General features: G+C 52.1%; 1 protein-coding gene and 2 long non-coding RNA genes across 3 annotated transcripts in view; all 3 read right to left on the reverse strand.

Moving 5' to 3' along the window:
• Positions 1-481: 481 nt before the first annotated feature.
• On the reverse strand, positions 482-733 carry LOC149974625 (uncharacterized). Its single transcript, XR_016488717.1, has 2 exons — positions 607-733; positions 482-554 (listed from the first exon to the last, which is right to left on the reverse strand). It is a non-coding gene; the product is annotated as an uncharacterized LOC149974625 (long non-coding RNA).
• Positions 734-855: 122 nt separating this feature from the next.
• LOC149974626 (uncharacterized) lies at positions 856-1,165 on the reverse strand. Its single transcript, XR_016488716.1, has 2 exons — positions 1,054-1,165; positions 856-997 (listed from the first exon to the last, which is right to left on the reverse strand). It is a non-coding gene; the product is annotated as an uncharacterized LOC149974626 (long non-coding RNA).
• A 1,728-nt stretch (positions 1,166-2,893) lies between these two features.
• LOC118936868 (uncharacterized) overlaps positions 2,894-20,470 on the reverse strand; it is a 121,447-nt gene continuing 103,870 nt past the window's right edge. Inside the window, 6 exon segments of the mRNA XM_090209791.1 lie at positions 2,894-3,216; positions 3,218-3,363; positions 5,023-5,083; positions 5,085-5,272; positions 7,240-7,357; positions 7,589-7,684. Coding sequence (XP_090065917.1) covers positions 2,977-3,216; positions 3,218-3,363; positions 5,023-5,083; positions 5,085-5,272; positions 7,240-7,357; positions 7,589-7,684 — 849 coding nt within the window. The 3' untranslated portion in view covers positions 2,894-2,976.

Genomic DNA, 20,470 nt, shown 5'->3' on the forward strand with positions numbered 1-20,470 from the left:
CTTCAACTGTAAATACTGTAGAAGAGGAACTGACTTCAACTGTTAATACTGTAGAAGAGGAACTGGCTTCAACTGTAAATACTGTAGAAGGGGAACTGACTTCAACTGTAAATACTGTAGAAGGGGAACTGACTTCTCAAAACAGCATCTTTCTGGTGACGTCAGCGTATATTTATCTCTTCAGACTTTTAATCAATGAATGAATGGATCAATTTATTGACAGAAACCTCTCCTTTAATAGATTGACAGGATGTAGTCTCTAGAACGGTGATAACAGGTCTCTGAAACCTCTCCTTTAATAGATTGACAGGATGTAGAACGGTGATAACAGGTCTCTGAAACCTCTCCTTTAATAGATTGACAGGATGTAGAACGGTGATAACAGGTCTGAAACCTCTCCTTTAATAGATTGACAGGATGTAGGACGGTTTAACAGGTCTCTGAAACCTCTCCTTTAATAGATTGACAGGATGTAGAACGGTTTAACAGGTCTCTGAAACCTCTCCTTTAATAGATTGACAGGATGTAGAACGGTGATAACAGGTCTCTGAAACCTCTCCTTTAATAGATTGACAGGATGTAGAACGGTGATAACAGGTCTGAAACCTCTCCTTTAATATATTGACAGAAACCTCTCCTTTAATAGATTGACAGGATGTAGAACGGTGATAACAGGTCTCTGAAACCTCTCCTTTAATAGATTGACAGGATGTAGAACGGTGATAACAGGTCTGAAACCTCTCCTTTAATATATTGACAGAAACCTCTCCTTTAATAGATTGACAGGATGTAGAACGGTGATAACAGGTCTCTGAAACCTCTCCTTTAATAGATTGACAGGATGTAGAACGGTGATAACAGGTCTCAAACCTCTCCTTTAATATATTGACAGAAACCTCTCCTTTAATAGATTGACAGGATGTAGAACAGTGATAACAGGTCTCTGAAACCTCTCCTTTAATAGATTGACAGGATGTCGTCTCTAGAACGGTGAAACCTCTCCTTTAATAGATTAACAGGATGTCGTCTCTAGAACGGTGATAACAGGTCAACCTCTCCTTTAATAAAACAGAATGAGTCCTTCAAAGAGTTACCCCCCCCCCCCAACGCACACACACACAAATTCTCCCTCTCACACACACACACACACACTATTCTCTCTCTCTCACACACACACACTCTCCCTCGCATACACAACATTTGTACTGTACATGAAAGCTTTGCCAAAATGTATGACATATGCACTCTACCCCCCCCCCCCCCCATCTCCTAGGATTCCTCTGATGAGGAACAACACCCCCCCCCCCCATGTTATCTCCTAGGATTCCTCTGATGAGGAACAACACCCCCCCCCCCCCATGTTATCTCCTAGGATTCCTCTGATGAGGAACAACACCCCCCCCCCCCCATGTTATCTCCTAGGATTACTCTGATGAGGAACAACACCCCCCCATGTTATCTCCTAGGTATCCTCTGATGAGGAACAACCCCCCCCCCATGTTATCTCCTAGGTATCCTCTGATGAGGACCCCCCCCCCCCCATGTTATCTTCTAGGTATCCTCTGATGAGGAACAACCCCCCCCCCATGTTATCTCCTAGGATTACTCTGATGAGGAACCCCCCCCCCATGTTATCTCCTAGGTATCCTCTGATGAGGAACACCCCCCATGTTATCTCCTAGGTATCCTCTGATGAGGAACACCCCCCCATGTTATCTCCTAGGTATCCTCTGATGAGGAACACCCCCCCATGTTATCTCCTAGGTATCCTCTGATGAGGAACAACCCCCCCCCCCCATGTTATCTCCTAGGTATCCTCTGATGAGGAACAACCCCCCCCCCCCCCATGTTATCTCCTAGGTATCCTCTGATGAGGAAACACCCCCCCCCCCCCCATGTTATCTCCTAGGTATCCTCTGATGAGGACCCCCCCCCCCCCATGTTATCTCCTAGGTATCCTCTGATGAGGAACACCCCCCATGTTATCTCCTAGGTATCCTCTGATGAGGAACACCCCCCCATGTTATCTCCTAGGTTTCCTCTGTTTGATGAGGAACACCCCCCCATGTTATCTCCTAGGTATCCTCTGATGAGGACCCCCCCCATGTTATCTCTAGGTATCCTCTGATGAGGAACAACCCCCCCCCCCCCCATGTTATCTCCTAGGTATCCTCTGATGAGGACCCCCCCCCCCATGTTATCTCCTAGGTATCCTCTGATGAGGAACCCCCCCCATGTTATCTCCTAGGTATCCTCTGATGAGGAACCCCCCCCATGTTATCTCCTAGGTATCCTCTGATGAGGAACAACCCCCCCACCCCATGTTATCTCCTAGGTATCCTCTGATGAGGAACACCCCCCCCCCCATGTTATCTCCTAGGTATCCTCTGATGAGGAACAACCCCCCCCCCATGTTATCTCCTAGGTATCCTCTGATGAGAACAACCCCCCCCCCCCATGTTATCTCCTAGGTATCCTCTGATGAGGAACACCCCCCCCCCCCCCCCCCATGTTATCTCCTAGGTATCCTCTGATGAGGAACAACCCCCCCCCCCATGTTATCTCCTAGGTATCCTCTGATGAGGACCCCCCCCCATGTTATCTCCTAGGTATCCTCTGATGAGGAACCCCCCCCATGTTATCTCCTAGGTATCCTCTGATGAGGAACCCCCCCCATGTTATCTCCTAGGTATCCTCTGATGAGGAACAACCCCCCCCCCATGTTATCTCCTAGGTATCCTCTGATGAGGAACCCCCCCCATGTTATCTCCTAGGTATCCTCTGATGAGGAACAACCCCCCCCCCATGTTATCTCCTAGGTATCCTCTGATGAGGAACCCCCCCCATGTTATCTCCTAGTATCCTCTGATGAGGAACAACCCCCCCCCCCATGTTATCTCCTAGGTATCCTCTGATGAGGAACCCCCCCCCATGTTATCTCCTAGGTTTCCTCTGATGAGGACCCCCCCCCCCATGTTATCTCCTAGGTTTCCTCTGTTTGATGAGGAACAGGTTTTCGTCTGTGGGGAACAACTTCTCCTCCTTAGCGGCCTTCCTGTCTCTCCCGTTCTCTCTCTTCTTCTTCTTACTCGCTCCCTTCTTCGCCGCCCCAAACAGACGGTCGGGGGTGTGGGAGGCGGGGCCCTTGGGATGGAAGGTAGGAGGGGCTCCGGCCGAGGGGGGAGGGCCCTTGGGCCCCTTCTTCTCCTCTTGGTGGAGGGGCCTTGTCCTCGGGGAAGTCAAGAGACTCGTCTGCGGCGGCGGCCATTTTGTTTTTGGCCAGTTTCCGTTGTTTCTTCTTCTGCCTTTCCTGACTCCCCGGCTGGTTCCTGTCAGCCATGTTGGATTTGGGCGTGGCTGAAGCTGTGGGTTAGGGAGAGGTGGCGAGGAGGGGAAAAGAGGGGAGGTGGGGAGGAGGGGAGGAGGGAAGGAGAGGTGGGGAGGAGGGAGGGAAAGAAAAGGAGAGAAGGAGAGATGGGGAGAGGAAGGGAGGAAAGAAATGGTGGAGGGTAGAGGAGAAAGGGGTAGGAGGCGAGGAGAGGTCTGATTAAAGCAGCCGATAGCAAATCAAACAGATCCTAGAGCAGACTAACAGATCCCAGAGCAGACTAACAGATCCCAGAGCAGACTAACAGATCCCAGAGCAGACTAACAGATCCCAGAGCAGACTAACAGATCCCAGAGCAGACTAACAGATCCCAGAGCAGACTAACAGATCCCAGAGCAGACTAACAGATCCTAGAGCAGACTAACAGATCCTAGAGTAGACTAACAGATCCCAGAGCAGACTAACAGATCCCTAGAGCAGACTAACAGATCCCAGAGCAGACTAACAGATCCTAGAGCAGACTAACAGATCCCAGAGCAGACTAACAGATCCTAGAGCAGACTAACAGATCCCAGAGCAGACTAACAGATCCCAGAGCAGACTAACAGATCCCAGAGCAGACTAACAGATCCCAGAGCAGACTAACAGATCCCAGAGCAGACTAACAGATCCCAGAGCAGACTAACAGATCCCAGAGCAGACTAACAGATCCCAGAGCAGACTAACAGATCCCAGAGCAGACTAACAGATCCTAGAGCAGACTAACAGATCCCAGAGCAGACTAACAGATCCCAGAGCAGACTAACAGATCCCAGAGCAGACTAACAGATCCCAGAGCAGACTAACAGATCCCAGAGCAGACTAACAGATCCGAGAGCAGACTAACAGATCCTAGAGCAGACTAACAGATCCCAGAGCAGACTAACAGATCCCAGAGCAGACTAACAGATCCCAGAGCAGACTAACAGATCCTAGAGCAGACTAACAGATCCCAGAGCAGACTAACAGACCCTAGAGCAGACTAACAGATCCCAGAGCAGACTAACAGATCCCAGAGCAGACTAACAGATCCCAGAGCAGACTAACAGATCCCAGAGCAGACTAACAGATCCCAGAGCAGACTAACAGATCCCAGAGCAGACTAACAGATCCCAGAGCAGACTAACAGATCCTAGAGCAGACTAACAGATCCCAGAGCAGACTAACAGATCCTAGAGCAGACTAACAGATCCCAGAGCAGACTAACAGATCCCAGAGCAGACTAACAGATCCTAGAGCAGACTAACAGATCCTAGAGCAGACTAACAGATCCCAGAGCAGACTAACAGATCCTAGAGCAGACTAACAGATCCCAGAGCAGACTAACAGATCCTAGAGCAGACTAACAGATCCCAGAGCAGACTAACAGATCCCAGAGCAGACTAACAGATCCCAGAGCAGACTAACAGATCCCAGAGCAGACTAACAGATCCCCAGAGCAGACTAACAGATCCCTAGAGCAGACTAACAGATCCCCAGAGCAGACTAACAGATCCCCAGAGCAGACTAACAGATCCCCAGAGCAGACGAACAGATCCCCAGAGCAGACTAACAGATCCCCAGAGCAGACTAACAGATCCCAGAGCAGACTAACAGATCCCAGAGCAGACTAAAATCCCATTACGGTCCACATGAATACAACTAGAAGATGGTACCTGGAGTGAAGCCCTTCCCCTCTCTGCTCTCCTTTAGTTTGTGTTTAGGAGTCCAGGGTTTTCTCCTGGCCACCGCTGAACCTGATGTGGGTGCGGTCAGGAGTAGCTTGGTAGGTTTTAGGGGGGTAGTTCTGGTACGGCCTGTAGCTCGGGTTAGAGTCGGTTCTCTGGCGTTTGCCCGGCGGATCGTCGTCTCTGGCGTCACGGTCTGGTGAGACCCGACGCGGAAACAGGCCTGCATCCTTCAACTCTACAGAGAGAGAGATGGAGGGATGGAGGGATGGAGAGAGAGAGAGAGAGATGGAGGGATGGAGAGAGAGATGGAGAGAGAGAGAGATGGAGGGATGGAGAGAGAGAGATGGAGGGATGGAGAGAGAGAGAGGGATGAGAGATGGAGGGATGGAGAGAGAGGGGGATGGAGAGAGATGGAGGGATAGAGAGAGAGATAGAGAGATGGAGGGATGGAGAGAGAGATGGAGGGAGAGATAGAGATGGAGGGATGGAGAGAGAGAGGGATGGAGAGAGAGGGAGGGAGAGAGAGGGATGGAGGGATGGAGAGAGAGAGAGATGGAGGGATGGAGAGAGAGAGAGAGACACAGAGGGATGGAGAGAGATGGAGGGAGAGGAAAGAGGATGGAGAGATGGAGGGATGGAGAGAAGAGAGGGGGATGGAGCGAGAGAGAGAGAGATGGAGGGATGGAGAGAGAGAGAGGGATGGAGAGAGAGAGAGAGAGGGGATGGAGAGAAGAGGGATGGAGAGGGATGGAGAGAGAGAGGATTGAGAGAGATGGAGGGAGAGAGGGATGGAGGGATGGAGAGAGAGAGGGATGGAGAGAGGGATGGAGAGAGAGAGGGGATGGAGAGAGAGAGAGAGAGATGGAGGGATGGAGAGAGAGAGAGAGAGGGATGGAGAGAGGGATGGAGAGAGAGAGGGATGGAGAGGGATGGAGAGAGAGAGGGATGGAGAGAGATGGAGGGAGAGAGGGGATGGAGAGAGAGAGGGGATGAGAGAGAGAGAGATGGAGGGAGGGGGAAGGAGGGAGGGGGAAGGAGGGAGGGGGAAGGAGGGAGGGGGAAGGAGGGAGGGGTGGTGAGAGGGAGAGAGAGAGAGGGAGGGGTGGTGGAGGGAGAGAGAGAGAGAGAGAGGGGAAATAGGGAAGGGTGGTGATTAATTCACTGTATCTTGTAAATCTTCCCATCACCACATTAGTCAACAATTACCCCTCTATCTGTCTGTGCTGAGTTTAGTGTGTAATGAGGTGTCTGTGCTGAGTTCAGTGTGTAATGAGGTGTCTGTGCTGAGTTAGTGTGTAATGAGGTGTCTGTACTGAGTTTAGTGTGTAATGAGGTGTCTGTACTGAGTTTAGTGTGTAATGAGGTGTCTGTACTGAGTTTAAGTGTGTAATGAGGTGTCTGTACTGAGTTTAGTGTGTAATGAGGTGTCTGTACTGAGTTTAGTGTGTAATGAGGTTGTCTGTACTGAGTTTAGTGGTAATGAGGTGTCTGTACTGAGTTTAAGTGTATTGAGGTGTGTGTGTGTGTGTATTGAGGTGTGTGTGTGTATTGAGGTATGTGTATTGAGGTGTGTGTGTTGAGGTGTGTGTGTGTGTTGAGGTGTGTGTGTGTGTGTGTATTGAGGTGTGTGTGTGTGTGTGTGTATTGAGGTGTGTGTGTGTGTGTGTGTGTACTGAGGTGTGTGTGTGTGTTTTGAGGTGTGTGTGTGTGTGTGTATTGAGGTGTGTGTGTGTCTCTGTGTGTGTGTGTGTGTGTGTGTCTCTGTGTGTGTATGTGTGTCTCTGTGTGTGTGTGTGTGTATTGAGGTGTGTGTGTGTATTGAAGTGTGTGTGTGTGTGTGTGTGTGTATATTGAGGTGTGTGTGTGTGTGTGTATTGAGGTGTGTGTGTGTGTGTATTGAAGTGTGTGTGTGTGTGTATTGGAAGTGGGTGTGTGTGTGTGTGTGTGTATTGAGGTGTGTGAGTGTGTGTGTGTGTGTGTGTATTGAGGTGTGTGTGTGTGTGTGTGTGTGTGTATTGAGGTGTGTGTGTGTGTGTGTTGATGTGTGTGTATTGAGGTGTGTGTTGATGTGTGTGTGTGTGTTGATGTGTGTGTGTGTGTGTGTGTGTGTTGATGTGTGTGTGTGTGTGTGTGTGTGTGTGTGTGTTGATGTGTGTGTGTGTGTGTGTTGATGTGTGTGTGTGTGTGTGTGTGTGTGTGTACCTTGAACTCTGAGCTGAGCTCGGTAATCTCGGTTGCGGATCGAGAGGCGAGAGTCATATTGGTTGATGAAGGGAGAGTTGGGGGGGAAACCCGCAAACATCCTCCTCACTGAGCAGTCCTACACACACACACACACACACACACACACACAGAGACACACACACACAGAGACACACACACACAGTGAGACACACACACAGTTAATATCCAGGCCAGTTCAGACAGTATTGTAGAGAGATGAATCAGGGAGTACTTCCCAAAATGGCCCCCTATTCCCTACATAGTGCACTACTTTTGACCAGAGGCCCCACTGTCTAGGGGATAGGGGACAGAGCGGACAGATACTCACAAATCCAAAATGTCCCCTGAGAGAACAGTTATAACAGCAGGGGTTGGTCCGGGCGTTGTCCTCTCCTTTTACCACCAGTACAGGACCTGACTTAGTCTGGGGGGAGAGATACAGGACCTGACTTAGTCTGGGGGGAGAGAGATACAGGACCTGACTTAGTCTGGGGGGAGAGATACAGGACCTGACTTAGTCTGGGGGGAGAGATACAGGACCTGACTTAGTCTGGGGGGAGAGATACAGGACCTGACTTAGTCTGGGGGGAGAGATACAGGACCTGACTTAGTCTGGGGGGGGAGATACAGGACCTGACTTAGTCTGGGGGGGGGAGATACAGGACCTGACTTAGTCTGGGGGGGGGAGATACAGGACCTGACTTAGTCTGGGGGGGGAGATACAGGACCTGACTTAGTCTGGGGGGGAGATACAGGACCTGACTTAGTCTGGGGGGGAGAGATACAGGACCTGACTTAGTCTGGGGGGGGGGAGATACAACTGGGGGGGGGGAGATACAGGACCTGACTTAGTCTGGGGGGAGAGATACAGGACCTGACTTAGTCTGGGGGGAGAGATACAGGACCTGACTTAGTCTGGGGGGGGGGGAGATACAGGACCTGACTTAGTCTGGGGGGAGAGAGAGATACAGGACCTGACTTAGTCTGGGGGGGGAGATACAGGACCTGACTTAGTCTGCGGGGAGAGATACAGGACCTGACTTAGTCTGGGGGGGAGATACAGGACCTGACTTAGTCTGGGGGGAGATACAGGACCTGACTTAGTCTGGGGGGGAGATACAGGACCTGACTTAGTCTGGGGGGGAGATACAGGACCTGACTTAGTCTGGGGGGGAGATACAGGACCTGACTTAGTCTGGGGGGGAGATACAGGACCTGACTTAGTCTGGGGGGGGAGATACAGGACCTGACTTAGTCTGGAGGGGAGAGATACAGGACCTGACTTAGTCTGGGGGGAGAGATACAGGACCTGACTTAGTCTGGGGGGAGAGATACAGGACCTGACTTAGTCTGGGGGGGGAGATACAGGACCTGACTTAGTCTGGGGGGGGAGATACAGGACCTGACTTAGTCTGGGGGGAGATACAGGACCTGACTTAGTCTGCGGGGAGAGATACAGGGCCTGACTTAGTCTGGGCCTGACCCTCTCTGCTTCATACCACCCCCCCCATCTCCACACCCTGGTTTTCTCCTTCCCTCTCTGCTTCATACCCCCCCCCCCCCCCATCTCCACACCCTGGTTTTCTCCCTCCCTCTCTCATCTCCTCCCCCCTCCCCTCCTCTCTCTCTCATCCTCCCCATCTCCTCCCCCCTCCCCTCCTCTCTCTCTCATCCTCCCCATCTCCTCCCCCCTCTCCTCCTCCCTCTCTGCTTCATACCCCCCCCATCTCCACACCCTGGTTTTCTCCCTCCCTCTCTTTTCCACTTGAGTAGTTTCAGGACAGAGAGGATGAATGCTATTAGAGAGGCATGGCATTATCAGGTCACACCGGCCGGCCGGCTGGCCCCATCTCCATCACAAAGACACACACACAAACACACACACTCTTTAGGAGATCACAGCCCCATGTCCCGACCCCCTTCACCCCATCCAGCTCATCTCTCATGTAAATTGGCTGTAGGTCTCTTTCTCTCTTCTCTTGCTCTCCCGCTCTGTCAACCTCTCCTCCTCTCTCTGTGTTTCATCCCCTCTCTCTCTCTCCCTCTCTCTCTCTCCCTCCCCTTCCCCCTCTCTCTCTGTCTCCCTCTCTCTCCCCCTCCCCTTCCCTCTCTCTCCGCCTCCCTCTCTCTCTGTCTCTCTGTCTCCCTCTCTCTCTGTCTCTCTCCCTCTCTTTCTGTCTCTCTCTCTCTCTCTCTCTCTGACCTTGGGCTCCTCTTATCTCCAAACTCTGATTCAGCAGAGAAGAGAAAGAACCAAAGACAGAAATAGAGAATAGAAATGCGATCCCATCCTTTCCCATCAACCGGTGATAACAACAGTCATAGCTTCTGTGTGTGTCTGTCTCAGACAATATTAATTAAGGGGATAAACCTCCACCCCTCCCTTTCTCATTCTCGCTCCCTATCTTCAGGGTCTGAAGCTGAGGGGGGAGATATGGGGGGGGGGCTGTGGGGGAGATATGGGGGGGCGGACTGAGGGGGGAGATATGGGTGAGGGGGGAGATATGGGTGAGGGCTGAGGGGGGAGAGAAAGTTGAGGGCTGAGGGCTGAGATATGGGTGAGGGCTGAGGGTGGAGCTATGGGTGAGGGCTGAGGGGAAGCTATGGGTGAGGGCTGAGGGGAAGCTATGGGTGAGGGCTGAGGGGGAGCTATGGGTGAGGGCTGAGGGGGAGCTATGGGTGAGGGCTGAGGGGGAGCTATGGGTGAGGGCTGAGGGGGGAGCTATGGGTGAGGGCTGAGGGGGAGCTATGGGTGAGGGCTGAGGGGGAGATATGGGTGAGGACTGAGGGGGGAGAGAATGTTGAGGGCTGCGATATGGGTGAGGACTGAAGGGGGAGCTATGGGTGAGGGCTGAGGGGGTGAGAGGTCAGGATGAGGGGGGGTGAGAGGTCAGGGTGAGGGGGTGAGAGGTCAGGGTGAGGGGGGGTGAGAGGTCAGGGTGAGGCGGTGAGAGGTCAGGGTGAGGGGGGGGTGAGAGGTCAGGGTGAGGGGGGTGAGAAGTCAGGATGAGGGCGGGTGAGAGGTGAGGGTGAGGGGGGTGAGAGGTCATAGTCTATGGGGTCCCTGGAAGGGGTGAGAGGTCAGAGTCTATGGGGTCCCTGGAAGGGGTGAGAGGTCATAGTCTATGGGGTCCCTGGAAGGGGTGAGAGGTCAGGGTGAGGGTGAGGGGGGGTCCTGGAAGACCCAAACACTTCAGTGTTCACTAAGCTATTCAGAGAAGGAGTGTTGATCAAGGACCAGACCCCCCACCATCCTAGATCCCCATCTCAGACCACCCCCCATCCTAGATCCCCATCTCAGACCCCCCCCCATCCTAGATCCCCATCTCAGACCCCCCCCCCCCACCCCATCCAAGTTTATCCCCATCTCAGGTCGCCCCACCCTGTCCATATAATTCATCCTAGATCCCCATCTCAGGTCGCCCCCCCCTGTCCATATAATTCATCCTAGATCCCCATCTTAGGTCCCCCCCCCCCTGTCCATATAAATCATCCTAGATCTCCATCTCAGCCCCCCTCTGTCCATATAATTCATCCTAGATCCCCATCTCAGCCCCTCCTGTCCATATAAATCATCCTAGATCCCCATCTCAGGCCCCCCTGTCCATATAATTCATCCTAGATCCCCATCTCAGGCCCCCCCCCCCCCCCCCCCCGGCCCATATAATTCATCCTAGATCCCCATCTCAGGCCCCCCCGTCCATATAATTCATCCTAGATCCCCATCTCAGGTCGCCCCACCCTGTCCATATAATTCATCCTAGATCCCCATCTCAGGTCGCCCCACCCTGTCCATATAATTCATCCTAGATCCCCATCTTAGGTCCCCCCCCCCCCCTGTCCATATAATTCATCCTAGATCCCCATCTCAGCCCCTCCTGTCCATATAATTCATCCTAGATCCCCATCTCAGCGCCCCCCCCCGTCCATATAATTCATCCTAGATCCCCATCTCAGCCCCCCCCCCCTGTCCATATAAGTCATCCTAGATCCCCATCTCAGCCCCCATCCCCCGGCCCATATAATTCATCCTAGATCCCCATCTCAGCCCCCTCCGTCCATATAATTCATCTTAGATCCCCATCTCAGGTCGCCCCCCCCCTGTCCATATAATTCATCCTAGATCCCCATCTCAGCCCCCCCCCCCCCTGTCCATATAATTCATCCTAGATCCCCATCTCAGCCCCCCCCCCCCCCCCCCTGTCCATATAATTCATCCTAGATCCCCATCTCAGTACTCAAGATACAGTCTGCGGTTTTCATGTTCTTCTTGTAACAAGCCAGAGACTGATTTGAGACTTTTGGGACAGCAGTATAATGGGACAGCAGTATAATGGGACAGCAGTATAATGGGACAGCAGTATAATGGGATAGCAGTATAATGGGACAGCAGTATAATGGGACAGCAGTATAATGGGATAGCAGTATAATGGGACAGCAGTATAATGGGACAGCAGTATAATGGGACAGCAGTATAATGGGACAGCAGTATAATGGGACAGCAGTATAATGGGACAGCAGTATAATGGGATAGCAGTATAATGGGACAGCAGTATAATGGGACAGCAGTATAATGGGACAGCAGTATAATGGGACAGCAGTATAATGGGACAGCAGTATAATGGGATAGCAGTATAATGGATAGCAGTATAATGGGATAGCAGTATAATGGGACAGCAGTATAATGGGACAGCAGTATAATGGGACAGCAGTATAATGGGACAGCAGTATAATGGGACAGCAGTATAATGGGACAGCAGTATAATGGGACAGCAGTATAATGGGACAGCAGTACAATGGGACAGCAGTATAATGGGACAGCAGTATAATGGGATAGCAGTATAATGGGACAGCGGTATAATGGGACAGCGGTACAATGGGACAGCGGTATAATGGGACAGCGGTATAATGGGACAGCGGTATAATGGGACAGCGGTATAATGGGACAGCGGTATAATGGGACAGCGGTATAATGGGACAGCGGTATAATGGGACAGCGGTATAATGGGACAGCGGTATAATGGGACAGCGGTATAATGGGACAGCGGTATAATGGGACAGCGGTATAATGGGACAGCGGTATAATGGGACAGCGGTATAATGGGACAGCGGTATAATGGGACAGCGGTATAATGGGGCAGCGGTATAATGGGGCAGCGGTATAATGGGGCAGCGGTATAATGGGGCAGCAGTATAATGGGATAGCAGTATAATGGGATAGCAGTATAATGGGACAGCAGTATAATGGGACAGCAGTATAATGGGACAGCAGTATAATGGGACAGCAGTATAATGCTGAATCAGGTACAGTGCTTTCAGAAGGTATTCATACCCCTTGATTTATTCTACATTTCCCTTGTTACAGCCCGAAGTCAAAATGGATTCAATTGATTTTTCTCTCTCACCCATCTACACACAATAACCCCACCCCCAAAAAATGAACTTGTCTTTGCCGATGACAAGCATACCCATAACATGATGCAGCCACCACCATGCTTGAACATAAGGAGAGCGGGACTCAGTCATGCGTTTGTGTTGGATGTGCCCCAAACATAACTCTTTGTATTCAGGATGTGAAGTTAATTTCTGTAGTTCCACCGTTCTACTGGGGCGAAGGAGGAGGAGGTCGGCCATGTCAGATTTCAGACAGAAAACACCACGGCGGCCATGTTGGATCCCCATGGGGCCGGACGGACCCAATAAAGGAGTCCACGGAATGTTCAGTCGGTGTGGACACAACCAGCCATCCGTAGCGACACACACACACACACACACACACACTAAGCTGTACTCTCTTCGGCTTCTTGGTTTGGCTGGAGGCAAAGCCCTGTTAATCCTAAAGCCCACACTGTTATACCCAACACACACACACACACACACACACACACACACACACTAAGCTGGGTGGTATAGCGTACACACACACACACACACACACACACACACACACACACACACACACACACTGGGCTGGGTGGTATTTAACTATATACTGGTATTGGATGCATGGACCGGATTGGGTTTCAACTTGACCTTCTATAAATGGCATTTAAATCTTCAGTTTCCTCCTCTGTCGTCTACCTGAGTCCCCCCCCCCCCCCCCTGTCTGCTACCTGAGTCCTCACTCTCCCCCCTCCTCCCCTGCCTGCTACCTGAGTCCTCTCCCCCCTCCTCCCCCGCCTGCTACCTGAGTCCTCTCCCCCCTCCTCCCCTGTCTGCTACCTGAGTCCTCTCCCCCCTCCTCCCCTGTCTGCTACCTGAGTCCTCACTCTCCCCCCTCCTCCTCTGTCTGCTACCTGAGTCCTCTCCCCCCTCCTCCCCTGTCTGCTACCTGTCCTCACTCTCCCTGGGTCACTCAAGGACATTGAGACTTGTCCTGAAGGTGAACCTTCACCCCAGTCTGAGGACCTGAGCGCTCTGGAGCAGGTTTTCATCAAGGATCTCTCTGTACTTTGCCCCGTTCATCATTCCCTCGATCCTGACTAGTCTCCCAGTCCCTGCCGCTGTAAAACATCCCCACAGCATGACGCTGCCACCACCATGCTTCACCGTAGTGATGGTGCCAGGTTTCCTCCAGACATGATGCTTGGCATTCAGGCCAAAGAGTTCAATCTTGGTTTCATCAGACCAGAGAATCTTGTTTCTCGTGGTCTGAGAGTCCTTTAGGTGCCTTTTGACAAACTCCAAGCGGACTGTCATGTTCCTTTTACTGAGGAGTGGCTTCCGTCTGGCCTCTCTACCATAAAGGCCTGATTGGTGGAGAGCTGCAGAGATGGTTGTCCTTCTGGAAGGTTCTCCCATCTCAACAGAGGAACTCTGGAGCTCTGTCAGAGTGACCATTGGGTTCTTGGTCACCTTCCTGACCAAGGCCCTTCTCCCCCGATTGGTCAGTTTAGCTGGGCGGCCAGCTCTATGAAGAGACTTGGTGGTTCAAAACTTCTTCCATTTCAGAATGATGGAGGACACTGTGTTCTCGGGGACCTTCAATGATGCAGACATTGTTTTGGTACCCTTCCCCAGATCTGTGCCTCGACACAATCCTGTCTCGGACCTCTACGGACAATTCCTCTGGACCTCTTGGCTTGGATTTTGTTCTGACCTGCACTGTTAACTGTGGGATTTCATATAGACAGGTTTGTGCCTTTTCAAATCATGTCCAATCAATTGAATTTACCCACAGGTGGACTCCAATCTAGTTGTAGAAACATCTCAAGGATGATCAATGGAAACAGGATGCACCTGAGCTCCATTTAGAGGCTCATAGCAAAGGGTCTGAATACTTATGTAAATAAGGCATTTCTGTTTTTTAGTTTTTAATACATTTACTGACATTTCAAAAACACCTGTTTTTTGTTCTTTGTGCTTTGTTATTATGGGGTATTGTGATGTCATTATGGGGTACTGTGATGTCATTATGGGGTATTGTGATGTCATTATGGGGTATTGTGATGTCGTTATGGGGTATTGTGATGTCATTATTGGGTATTGGGGTGTAGATTAATGAGGACATTTGTATTAATTGAATCCATTTCAGAATAAGGCTGTAACGTAACAAAATGTGGAAAAAGTCCAGGGGTCTTTTCACATATTATGGATAAACTGTTAGGATGAAATATTACATCAAATGTATTTATAAATCCCTTTTTTAAATCAACATAATGAAACCAGAGGTTGAACTTGAATGTTATTTAATCCTCTGTGATTTGTAGCGATTCAGCATCACAGATGGGTTTGTTGTGAGGGCGGGGGAGTCCTGAGATGGGGCCACACCCTGGGTGTAATTCTCCCCAGGACCCCCTGCCACAGACTGGGTGTAATTCTCCCCAGGACCCCCTGCCACACCCTGGGTGTAATTCTCCCCAGGACCCCCTGCCACACCCTGGGTGTAATTCTCCCCAGGACCCCCTGCCACACCCTGGGTGTAATTCTCCCCAGGACCCCCTGTAACACCCTGGGTGTAATTCTCCCCAGGACCCCCTGCCACACCCTGGGTGTAATTCTCCCCAGGACCCCTGCCACACCCTGGGTGTAATTCTCCCCAGGACCCCCTGCCACACCCTGGGTGTAATTCTCCCCAGGAAAGAGAGAAGGGGGGAGAGAGAGAGAGAAGGGGATAGAGAGGGACAGAGAGAGAGATTGAGAGAGGGAAGGGGGTAGAGAGGGACAGAGAGAGAGAGAGAGAGAGAGAGAGGGAAGGGGGGTAGAGAGGGACAGAGAGAGAGAGAGAGGGAAGGGTGGTAGAGAGAGAGAGAGAGAGAGAGGGATGGAGGAGAGAATCCCCCCAGCCTCTAGGAATGTAGATAATGATAATTTGATTCACAGAAGAACTGCGGTGAAATGCCACGTCACACACACACACACACACACACACACACACACACAGCGGTCTTTCATGGGAGCAGTGGTAATCTGGTCACAGCATGCAGAGTGGAAAATAGGATAATCTATTTAAATCAATTTGTAGGTTATTTAATATCTATTGAAACACATTATAGAGACTAGAGAGGTTTCCCTTGACAGGGTGTGACAGGTTGTAAGGACATGTGTGGTGGGGGGGGGGGGGGGTTAAACCCTGTTTCTCTCTCTCTGAGAGAGCGAGACAGAGAGAGACAGCGAGAGAGAGAGACAGAGAAAGAGAGAAAGAGCGAGAGAGAGACAGAGAGAGAGAGAGAGAGACAGCGAGAGAGAGAGACAGAGAGGGAGACAGAGCGAGAGACAGAGCGAGACAGAGAGAGAGACAGAGAGTGAGAGAGAGAGAGACAGAGCGAGAGTGAGAGACAGAGACAGAGAGAGAGACAGAGAGACAGAGAGAGAGAGAGAAAGAGAGAGAGACAGAGAGAGAGAGCGAGAGAGAGACAGAGCGAGAGAGAGACAGAGAATTGAAATGAATTGAGAGAGAGACAGAGCGAGAGAGCGAGAGAGAGAGAGAGAGAGAGAGAGAGAGACAGAGAGGGAGAGAGAGACAGAGAGAGACAGAGAGAGAGCGAGAGAGAGAGACAGAGAGAGAGACAGAGCGAGACAGAGAGGGAGAGAGAGACAGAGAGAGACAGAGCGAGAGTGAGAGACAGAGAATTGAAATGAATTCAGAGAGAGACAGAGACACAGAGAACAACAGCCTCCTGATATTAGAACCCCCCTCCAACCCCAGGTTGAGACCCTGCAGTACGCTCTCTGACCACACAGGGGCGATGTTACCCCACAGTGAAACAAACATCACCACCACTACACCGGAGTTGATTACCAAGAAGACAGTGAATGTTCCAGAGTGGCCGAGTTTTGACTGAAACCTGCTTGAAAATCAACGGAAAGACTTAAAAATGTCCGTCTAGCGATGATCAACAACCAACTCGACAGACCTTAAATAATTATGAAAACACTCATGTGAAAATATTGAACAATCCAGCTGTAGTCACTCTTAGAGACTTACCCAGAAAGACTGGGAGGGTTGGCACGGTGGAGGGGATATGTAGAGGGTTGGCACGGTAGAGGGGATATGTAGAGGGTTGGCACGGTAGAGGGGATATGTAGAGGGTTGGTACGGTGGAGGGGATATGTAGAGGGTTGGCACGGTGGAGGGGATATGTAGAGGGTTGGCACGGTGGAGGGGATATGTAGAGGGTTGGCACGGTGGAGGGGATATGTAGAGGGTTGGCACGGTGGAGGGGAGGGGATATGTAGAGGGTTGGCACGGTGGAGGGGAGGGGATATGTAGAGGGTTGGCACGGTGGAGGGGATATGTAGAGGGTTGGCACGGTAGAGGGGATATGTAGAGGGTTGGTACGGTGGCGGGGATATGTAGAGGGTTGGCACGGTGGAGGGGATATGTAGAGGGTTGGCACGGTAGAGGGGATATGTAGAGGGTTGGTACGGTGGAGGGGATATGTAGAGGGTTGGCACGGTGGAGGGGATATGTAGAGGGTTGGCACGGTGGAGGGGATATGTAGAGGGTTGGTACGGTGGAGGGGATATGTAGAGGGTTGGCACGGTGGAGGGGATATGTAGAGGGTTGGCACGGTGGAGGGGAGGGGATATGTAGAGGGTTGGCACGGTGGAGGGGATATGTAGAGGGTTGGCACGGTGGAGGAGATATGTAGAGGGTTGGCACGGTGGAGGGGATATGTAGAGGGTTGGCACGGTGGAGGGGATATGTAGAGGGTAGAGGGTTGGCACGGTGGAGGGGATATGTAGAGGGTTGTCACGGTGGAGGGGATATGTAGAGGGTTGGTACGGTGGAGGGGATATGTAGAGGGTTGGTACGGTGGAGGGGATATGTAGAGGGTTGGCACGGTGGAGGGGATATGTAGAGGGTTGGCACGGTGGAGGGGAGGGGATATGTAGAGGGTTGGCACGGTGGAGGGGATATGTAGAGGGTTGGCACGGTGGAGGGGATATGTAGAGGGTTGGCACGGTGGAGGGGATATGTAGAGGGTTGGCACGGTGGAGGGGATATGTAGAGGGTTGGTACGGTGGAGGGGATATGTAGAGGGTTGGCACAGGGGAGGGGATATGTAGAGGGTTGGTACGGTGTAGGGGATATGCAGAGGGTTTGTACGGTGGAGGGGAGGGGAAATGTAGAGGGTTGGTACGGTGGAGGGGATATGTAGAGGGTTGGCACGGTGGAGGGGAGGGGATATGTAGAGGGTTGGTAAGGTGGAGGGGATATGTAGAGGGTTGGCACGGTGGAGGGGATATGTAGAGGGTTGGCACGGTGGAGGGGATATGTAGAGGGTTGGCACGGTGGAGGGGATATGTAGAGGGTTGGCACGGTGGAGGGGAGGGGATATGTAGAGGGTTGGTAAGGTGGAGGGGATATGTAGAGGGTTGGTACGGTGTAGGGGATATGCAGAGGGTTGGTACGGTGGAGGGGATATGTAGAGGGTTGGTAAGGTGGAGGGGATATGTAGAGGGTTGGCACGGTGGAGGGGATATGTAGAGGGTTGGTACGGTGGAGGGGATATGTAGAGGGTTGGCACGGTGGAGGAGATATGTAGAGGGTTGGCACGGTGGAGGGGATATGTAGAGGGTTGGTACGATGGAGGGGATATGTAGAGGGTTGGCACGGTGGAGGGGATATGTAGAGGGTTGGCACGGTGGAGGGGAGGGGATATGTAGAGGGTTGGCAAGGTGGAGGGGATATGTAGAGGGTTGGCACGGTGGAGGGGATATGTAGAGGGTTGGCACGGTGGAGGGGATATGTACAGCCTCCTGATATTAGAACCCCCCTCCAACCCCAGGTTGAGACCCTGCAGTACGCTCTCTGACCACACAGGGGCGATGTTACCCCACAGTGAAACAAACATCACCACCACTACACCGGAGTTGATTACCAAGAAGACAGTGAATGTTCCAGAGTGGCCGAGTTTTGACTGAAATCTGCTTGAAAATCAACGGAAAGACTTAAAAATGTCCGTCTAGCGATGATCAACAACCAACTCGACAGACCTTAAATAATTATGAAAACACTCATGTGAAAATATTGAACAATCCAGCTGTGGTCACTTTTAGAGACGTACCCAGAAAGACTGGGAGGGTTGACACGGTGGAGGGGATATGTAGAGGGTTGGTACGGTGGAGGGGATATGTAGAGGGTTGGTACGTAGAGGGGATATGTAGAGGGTTGGCACGGTGGAGGGGATATGTAGAGGGTTGGCACGGTGGAGGGGATATGTAGAGGGTTGGTACGGTGGAGGGGATATGTAGAGGGTTGGCACGGTGGAGGGGATATGTAGAGGGTTGGCACGGTGGAGGGGATATGTAGAGGGTTGGTACGGTGGAGGGGATATGTAGAGGGTTGGCACGGTGGAGGGGATATGTAGAGGGTTGGCACGGTGGAGGGGAGGGGATATGTAGAGGGTTGGCACGGTGGAGGGGATATGTAGAGGGTTGGCACGGTGGAGGAGATATGTAGAGGGTTGGCACGGTGGAGGGGATATGTAGAGGGTTGGCACGGTGGAGGGGATATGTAGAGGGTAGAGGGTTGGCACGGTGGAGGGGATATGTAGAGGGTTGTCACGGTGGAGGGGATATGTAGAGGGTTGGTACGGTGGAGGGGATATGTAGAGGGTTGGTACGGTGGAGGGGATATGTAGAGGGTTGGCACGGTGGAGGGGATATGTAGAGGGTTGGCACGGTGGAGGGGAGGGGATATGTAGAGGGTTGGCACGGTGGAGGGGATATGTAGAGGGTTGGCACGGTGGAGGGGATATGTAGAGGGTTGGCACGGTGGAGGGGATATGTAGAGGGTTGGCACGGTGGAGGGGATATGTAGAGGGTTGGTACGGTGGAGGGGATATGTAGAGGGTTGGCACAGGGGAGGGGATATGTAGAGGGTTGGTACGGTGTAGGGGATATGCAGAGGGTTTGTACGGTGGAGGGGAGGGGAAATGTAGAGGGTTGGTACGGTGGAGGGGATATGTAGAGGGTTGGCACGGTGGAGGGGAGGGGATATGTAGAGGGTTGGTAAGGTGGAGGGGATATGTAGAGGGTTGGCACGGTGGAGGGGATATGTAGAGGGTTGGCACGGTGGAGGGGATATGTAGAGGGTTGGCACGGTGGAGGGGATATGTAGAGGGTTGGCACGGTGGAGGGGAGGGGATATGTAGAGGGTTGGTAAGGTGGAGGGGATATGTAGAGGGTTGGTACGGTGTAGGGGATATGCAGAGGGTTGGTACGGTGGAGGGGATATGTAGAGGGTTGGTAAGGTGGAGGGGATATGTAGAGGGTTGGCACGGTGGAGGGGATATGTAGAGGGTTGGTACGGTGGAGGGGATATGTAGAGGGTTGGCACGGTGGAGGAGATATGTAGAGGGTTGGCACGGTGGAGGGGATATGTAGAGGGTTGGTACGATGGAGGGGATATGTAGAGGGTTGGCACGGTGGAGGGGATATGTAGAGGGTTGGCACGGTGGAGGGGAGGGGATATGTAGAGGGTTGGCAAGGTGGAGGGGATATGTAGAGGGTTGGCACGGTGGAGGGGATATGTAGAGGGTTGGCACGGTGGAGGGGATATGTAGAGGGTTGGTACGGTGGAGGGGATATGTAGAGGGTTGGCACGGTGGAGGGGATATGTAGAGGGTTGGTACGGTGTAGGGGATATGCAGAGGGTTGGTACGGTGGAGGGGAGGGGATATGTAGAGGGTTGGTAAGGTGGAGGGGATATGTAGAGGGTTGGCACGGTGGAGGGATATGTAGAGGGTTGGCACGGTGGAGG

The sequence above is a fragment of the Oncorhynchus mykiss genome, chromosome 19 (genome assembly GCF_057628025.1).
Source record: "Oncorhynchus mykiss isolate SJ-2025 chromosome 19, ASM5762802v1, whole genome shotgun sequence".
Taxonomy (NCBI): domain Eukaryota; kingdom Metazoa; phylum Chordata; class Actinopteri; order Salmoniformes; family Salmonidae; genus Oncorhynchus; species Oncorhynchus mykiss.